Source organism: Impatiens glandulifera, chromosome 7 (assembly GCF_907164915.1).
Source record: "Impatiens glandulifera chromosome 7, dImpGla2.1, whole genome shotgun sequence".
Taxonomy (NCBI): Eukaryota; Viridiplantae; Streptophyta; class Magnoliopsida; order Ericales; family Balsaminaceae; genus Impatiens; species Impatiens glandulifera.
In genome coordinates this window covers 41,411,170-41,419,099 of record NC_061868.1, presented here as the reverse complement: position 1 = coordinate 41,419,099, position 7,930 = coordinate 41,411,170, and the positions used below count along the sequence as shown (strand labels likewise).

Below are 7,930 nucleotides of genomic sequence, written 5' to 3'. Positions count from 1 at the left end.
AAAGGATAAATTGCATACCAAACATTTTATATTAATAAGTTAAGGCAAAACATGTCCCAAAATAAAAAATAAAAAAAAATCTCCGTTATAATTTGCATATCTTTTTCTTTTGTTATTTAGTTTGGACTTTAGGCAATTTCCTTTTCTCTTTGTTCATAATTATTTTTGAGTCATACCTTGAAACATGGACCACCATGTGAAAAATCCATTTTGGAGCCTCCAGTTCTGAAATCTACGCGCATACCGAATGAAACAAACTTTCGATCATGTTTTCAATCGCTACAAAATTCATCACCCAGACCGAATATAACACATTCATGTCAATCCTCTGTTTGCGATCGTCGATATCAATTTGTAATAAGCTCGCTCAACTTTGTTCTTTGTAAGGAGTCCATATCATTTTGTTGACATCAACATCAAGCCCTCTTCCTGCAACTTTAAGGTGGCGTTCCAATAATTTTGGATCCGCACATATTAGATGCTGCCCTTGACGGTACTGAATCAGTTTCATCCCTTGAAGAATCGCTAAGATGTCGTCAACTTTTATAACAGTCATATCACTCATTAGCAATAGTTCGTTTACATGTTTTTTTTCAAAATAAAGCCGAACTGATGGTAGAATGTAACAAACAATACATAAATATGCACATAAATTATGAGGGTCCAAGAAAATCAATTCTAGATACAATGATCAATTTGTTCTTAAAATATGAGGGTTGTTAGTCACCAAGCTTTTTCTCATAATGGTCATAATTAAATGAAAAAAAATAATCTAAATTTGCTGTGATTGCAAGAAATAACAGTAGTCAATAAAACAATCTAATCAAGGAAAAAGTATATAAGATTTCAAAAAAGAAAAGTCAACAGTAAGTTGTGAAAAAGAAAGAAAGACAATTGAGCGGAAAAGAATGTAAATCGAGATGCAACTATGAAAACCAAATACGGTGAATAACGGGCAATTGAGCGAAGTCAGATGAAGTTAAAGTCATCCGGTAAAGCTCTTTCAGCTTAGTCACATCTCCGGATCTAAATGAACTTTGTTGCGAAGAAGACTGGATGACATTTGAGGATGACAAAGCCATACTCAGCATCTTCTTCAACACTAGTCGGAGATTATTCCAAAATTTAGCACATAAATTATTTCTTGCAATTATGTCTCCCCTTATATGTCGTGCTTCAAGCAGTAGACTAAAAGCAGTTTCTAGTACCTGTTTGTTGACAAACCATCAATACAGAAAATAAACTAGTAAATAAATAATAAATCAACTAAAGATAAAGAGTTATGATAATCAAATAAGCATACCGCATATGAGTTATGATAATCAAATAAACTTAGATAAACATCAACTCTTTCCACTAATAGCCTGAAGTGGATCATAGGATAGGTATCAGCTCTATAAAAGTCCATACATTTTTTCCAATTACTTTGAACTAAGGAAACATACTCCTCCACCTCTTGTAAAATGCCAGCTACCTTAAACTTTAAGCAATGCACCCTATAATATTTACCAAGTTCCATATATCCATTAGCAACTTCTTGCTTATTCAGCTCACCCATTGACTCATATAACAATAAAGATTCTTTAATAGCATACTCTGCTGACACTTCTTTCTTTTTTTCAATATCAACAAAATCATCAAAAATCTCTACTTTCGTATCTTCTTTGGCTAGAAGTAGGCCAAGCTTCATATATATTTTAGCTAATGGCAGAATTGCGTAACTCCTAATCCTGTTCCTCTCACATTCATCCACTATAGCAGTTAGCTCCCTCTTTGCTGCTATATAATATTTCAAAGAATTACAGTATTCAAGTTTCGCATCACCTTCCTTTTCCCCTTTCAAAATATTTTCAGCCAATTGTAGCCTTATGGAACCCAGACTACAGTAATTGAATACTATTGTGCTATGATTAAAAATTTGTCTAAAACAAATAATAGACTGAATAAATGCATTTTCTGTCTTCTTTAATTCTGTCTTGTTGTCTAGTCTCTTCATTCCGAGGTTATTATAAACCCAACCTTTCTTTTTTAGCAAAGACTGCTTCTCCGATAATCCATCTCTACATTCACCCAAGACTTTTTCAGCCTCTTCATAACAAATTAGTGAGGTAGAAAGATTGTATTCAGAATCTCTGGTTACAGGTGGACCCGACAAAAACTTGAAAATGTCACTATTTCTTGTTTGTTGTTCTGAAAATGTGATGACCGGTTTAGAATTCCTTCCATAAGCTATTTTATTTTGTTTCTTTCCGTAACCTAACAAACGCGAATTGTCGTTACTACTACTTGCATTGCTTTTGCTACTACTACTTGCATTGCTGTTGCTAATTACCCGATCAACCTGACAGCTACAGTTTATTAAAGAACACGAACTGCAGTCCTGTCTGAACTGCCCTAACTTTTTCTTCAAGTGTTTGACCTCTTTCAGCACCATTGAAGATATGTTTAATACTCTGTTAGACATTTTTCTCTCTTGAACTTTTGTCATGTGGAACTTGATATAAATATCCCCTACTAAAGTCCATGCTTTCACCCAGAATAGATAAGACGGCAAACTAGATTTCACTTCAATAACATCACTGGGCTCAGTGTCCAAACAACAAATTATTGAAGAAATGAATGTTGAATCTTCGCGGTACTGAGGCATAGATCCATAGACTAAAGATGCTAGTTTTACAATCTTTAGAGCTTGACGGAGTTGATCCTCGTCTTTATAACATTCTCCAAGGGCTATGTATGTTTCTCCAAGCAAAAGAACCAGTTTCCATAATTTATCATCCAACTTAGATGTCGGAAGCCATTCCCGAATATCACAAGCTTCAATACAGTCAGCATTGCCACAATCACATACAGAGGAGTCCACAGTTGAAGGGAATGCACTATTTTCAACAGATGAACTAGTGCTTTGCATTTGGCGTTTCCATCTCAGAGATTTAATGGCTTGGGAGACGTGATACACTGCAGCTAACTTCGATGTGATTGGATCAACAATAGTTTGAATTACATCAGCTGAAGTTTTCGCCAATTCACAAACTGATGATTCTTCGTCATCATACCATGACTTACTCTTTGTCTTCTGGGATTCTTTCATTGTGTATGTGCCTCCACATCCATTAAATCCTTCTTGCACACCAGGAGAGTATAACATATCCAAGACAATTGATTCAGATTTGTTGTTGAAATAGTCAAAAGATTTTTCTTCAGCACTCACAATGACTACCTTAGATTCCACAGGAACTCCCTCAGATGCCAACTCAAGTTCTTCATCATATTTTAACAGAAATCTGGCATATTGTTCATGAGCTAATGACCTCAAAACCTATACAGCCCAAGAGTTGGTAGAAATTATTAATTGTATTAAACAAGAAAAGTTTAGGCTATGTTTCGATATGTATAATTGGAATTAGAATTTTAAATTCTAATTTTTTAATGGAAAAATAATAGAATTAAAATTCCGTAAAGGGAACAATGGAATTGAAACTAAAAAAATCATCATATACACTATATTCCATATTTTATGTCCTCAAAGAAACATAGCCTTAATAATTGGACCAAATCCAATTCTATTTCCAATTCTGCCCAAACCAAACATAGCCTCAATAATTGTTAAACTAAAATCCATACCAAATAATCTGGGTCATCCAAGAAGTCAAGACACTTCCTAAAGAACATAGCACATCTGGCCCGATTATTAGGAGACTGTAGCAAAAAGCATTTTGATCAGCAAGATACATTTGGCAGCAAAAAGGGGAAAGCAAGAGAAGTTACCAACTCCATACCATAGAAAGTGATAGCCTATGTGCAATACGGTACAAAAGAATTCCTAGTGAAAGTAAGGAATTATTTCTCCCTCTATGAAGCATAGAGGGCAGAGAGTTTGCACTGTCATTGGGTTCTCCGGTTGAACAGTTGTTGTTAATCACACAAAGATCAAAGAGTTGGATGGCATCTTCTCCAGAGCTTTTGTAAAGCTATAAAATGAAAGACCATGGTTAATAATTAACTGTGCAACTGAGCAAGAAACTTAATAAGGGTGAACATATACAACTTTTAGCATTACCCAATAAGCACCAGGGTCTTGCTTGCAGTTTTCCTGAAGAAACCTCAAAACAGAAAGACCATTTTGTTGGACGACATGTGGATGAAAAGCAGGTGTACCATCTTCCGATACTCCTTTTGAAATAAATATATCATCCGTCTTTAGTAGCTCATAACCCTGAACAACACCATCTTGATGATAACAAATTGTCAATTCAGGCACACTAGCCATTACATTATCAATCCAGGCTTCAAGCCATGTCAGAGAAGTCACCTGCAAAATAAGTGATAAAGAATATAATATGGGGAGAGGTTGCTTTCAGAAACGTATGCTGAATCACCACAAACCTTCCGAGAAACATCCCACAAATGCAAGCTCACCGGAACATACTTTTCATTACTGAATAAGAGCAGGTCACTCCCCAGGAGCATCCGGAAGTTGTGAAATTGCCAAGACAAAATCCTTGAGAACACCTCCTTACCGAGTCTTCTGTATTTTTCAGGCTCTTGCATTGAGCTCTTGGATTTTTCTTTAACATGTGGAGCTGTTTTGACATCAGTACATCCTTTGTTTTTTTTCTTGTTCTTGCTATTCAACAAGAAACTGTCTTGTTTGACCTTCACGTTTTTTGGAATTAGTCGCTCTTCTTCAAAAATATTATCATCCACTCCAGACTCAGACTTTTCTTTCGGAGTTGGACATTTAGAAGATTTAAAGGAACCAACCACAGATTCAAATGGCCTTGGCAGAAAAGATGACTGTAGCATCTCTTTTGATGAAACGTTACGCGTAGGAAGACATTCACACGCCTCCATCCTAACAGAATGCATGGCAAAATTTAAAAATAAAGAGTCAACTGCACATTTTGATTTGTGTCTCCTAACCAATTTTTCCCCTTCTTCAACATCCGGTCTGTAATTCAAAATTTCCAAAGTATGTGTTAGATTTAACCAGATAATAAAGAAGCAAAGAAGCACAACCTCATAACACATACCCTGTATTCAGAACTAAAGTCTGTCCAATACGACGCACTTCAATTGACAGCCGAGCCTTAGAATATGGTATCTTGAAAATTTGTTTCAAGATTTCAGTTGGAGCTATGATATCGATCTCATCTCCATACTCAGCCAAACCAGATACAGCAAGAGCTTCCCCTTTCCTAGTGAGACTTGATGTCATGGCACTATTCTCCCATGATGAATCTACCAAATTCAGCAAAAAAATAACTTTAGTTCATATATCCTCAAAAAAAAAAACATTACAGTTAAAAAGTTATAACCACCAAGCACATCAATGACATTCCACAACAATGCATAAACATTAAAAAATTACAAAATCAAACAACTTCAATGGTCAAACAATATTAGGCTGGTAGGTAACAGCATGTCTATTGTCCAGTAGTGTGAGAATATCTCTGTTACTACTTTCATTCACCAGCAACCTAAAAACCATGCTGAAAGAGAGTAAGTGAATGATTAAACTCAAAAAATGGGTCATAACAACACATACAAGAAAGATTCAACATACATAATAATATGACAGGGTAATGCAACACCAAAAGATGATCAACACATGGCAAGTTAAAACTTTGGTCTTTGAAAATGAAATCGAGTGAGAAAGACATTTGTACCTCCTTCAGATGTCCTGGAGCACGCAGCTGCAATAGGTGGAGTATTTAGGTCAGTTCCATTTGGCAAGACTCTGTACTGTGGAGCGCTTAACCTGAAAGAAAATAGCAGAACTAACTCAGTAGATGAATTCTTCAACTAATGCAAAGTTACATAAGAGAAAGATAGATAGATATACGTTTGAGCTGTGGGAACGAGAGCAGAATTGACGGCAAGTAGAGATTTATCAGTGAGAAAACCAAAAGGTTCGGGCTTTACGATTTCCAAACGTCCAACACAATGAAGATCAGAAGATGAAGGTGACGATGGTCTTTCCATCATCGAAAAAGTTTTGAAAAATTGACGATGCGATTCGGAGAAGATGAGATTAAAGGAAGAACACAATTAAGGAAATAACAATCTACCAATTCAAAACCTTATTCTAAACTCAATTCGTAAATTGTAACTGAAATAATAGATATATAAGATTGGGCAATTACTTATGTACCCATATTTCAAACCATTCTTTCCATAATACACTCCTCCAAAATATTTACATTCCATACATAAACCTATTAATAATCTCACCTAATTGACTATCTCATAAAATCTATTCATAATTAATTTTTTTTTTTTTTTTTTTAAATCTCTATAAATTAATACCTTTGTCACAGAAAAAATTATTAATTAATCAAAATATTAATTAATCGATAAATTAATAATAATTTATTAATTAATCCATAAATTAATAATTTATTAATCTATATATATTTAATCACGCTTAATTTGAAATGTTGGCTTTCTCCAAAATAATCCTCATCATCAGATATTTTCTCTATATTTCTCTCTCTTTATTTATCTTTATTAATTAATTATTTTTCTTTCCCTCAATATATATATATATTTTCATGAATTCTATTAATAAAATTTCATCATTAATTATTCTATGTGAGTTACTTCTTTATCTATCTATATATCTATATAATATTAATATTTTTTATTAATTATTTTAAAAGTAAATTTAATAATTTTCATCTAAAATATTATATATATTAATTAAATTTAATATTAAATATTAATTATAAAAAACTGCAAAAATAATAAAAGTTTTAGTTATCATATTATATTAATTATAAAAAAGTATTTATATTAATTCAGTTTAACATTAAATATTAAATATAAAAATATGTAAGAATAAAAAAGTTTCAGTTATTATATTATAATTATCTATTAATTTAATTTAACATTAAATAATCATTATATCATGTAGCTACAATTAAATCAATATATTAAATCAACTTTACTTTTCATCTTTTTTATCTAAATATTTTCTCTTATAAATAATCTTAGATCAATAAGGTTCAATTGAAGAGAGAATAGACTCATAATATTCTCAATTTCTCTATCAATATCATGTTTTCAATAATTGAATTTGCATTATGTTATGTTTCAATAATTCGTTGTTCACTATTTTGCATTTTTTTCCAAGATTTTTGATCGTTTCAGGCAGCTGCAACAACATCCTCGATGTCCAAGCGTGTTATCTCCATATCGACTCATAATATTCTCAATTTTTCTATCAATATCATGCTTTCAATAATTGAATTTGCATTATATTATGTTTCAACAATTCGTTGTTCACTGTTTTGCATTTTTTCCAGAAATTTGATCGTTTCAGGCAGCTACAACAATATCCTCGATCTCCGAGCATGTTATCTCTATCGACTCGTAATCTTCTCAATTTCTCTATCAATATAATGTTTTCGATAATTGAATTTGTATTAGGTTATGTTTCAACAATATGTTGTTCACTATTTTGCAATTTTTCTCAAGAATTTGATCGTTTCAGGCAATTGCAACAACGTCATACGCATTTCGTCGATCTTCTTTTGAATCTAATCATTTCAGACAGCTGCAATAACATCCTACGCATTTCATCGATCTTCTTTTGAATTCGATATACTCAAAGTATGAGTAATGATTAAATTTTATGACTAATTAATAAAATTAAAAAAAAATTAAATGCATATGATCTCTATATTCTTAGCCTAATATTTTTTACTATTTTCCAAATTTTTTTTGAAATATTATTATTTATTATAACATTTAATTAATTTATTTATTATTCACATTATTTTATAATATTTGTCTTGATTATCTTATTTAAATTCCTATTATATTAATAATAATGTAATTTAGTCTGAATTTATGAATTTAATCATCGCGGATTGTTAATTCTATCATTATTTATTTAGGTTTTTGAAACGTATTTTATATATTAAAT

At 32.2% G+C, this 7,930-nt stretch overlaps 2 protein-coding genes across 2 annotated transcripts; both read right to left on the bottom strand.

Moving 5' to 3' along the window:
• Positions 1–753: 753 nt before the first annotated feature.
• LOC124945778 lies at positions 754–4,944 on the bottom strand. The gene is made up of 6 exons (XM_047486272.1): positions 4,387–4,944; positions 4,061–4,312; positions 3,780–3,971; positions 3,625–3,699; positions 1,304–3,319; positions 754–1,208 (listed from the first exon to the last, which is right to left on the bottom strand). The coding sequence occupies exons 1-6, from the start codon at positions 4,867–4,869 to the stop codon at positions 927–929; spliced, it is 3,300 nt and encodes a 1,099-aa protein (XP_047342228.1). The 5' UTR covers positions 4,870–4,944; the 3' UTR covers positions 754–926.
• A 76-nt stretch (positions 4,945–5,020) lies between these two features.
• LOC124909924 (erythroid differentiation-related factor 1-like) lies at positions 5,021–6,064 on the bottom strand. Its single transcript, XM_047450552.1, has 3 exons — positions 5,846–6,064; positions 5,670–5,761; positions 5,021–5,241 (listed from the first exon to the last, which is right to left on the bottom strand). The coding sequence occupies exons 1-3, from the start codon at positions 5,986–5,988 to the stop codon at positions 5,021–5,023; spliced, it is 456 nt and encodes a 151-aa protein (XP_047306508.1). The 5' UTR covers positions 5,989–6,064.
• Positions 6,065–7,930: the final 1,866 nt, after the last annotated feature.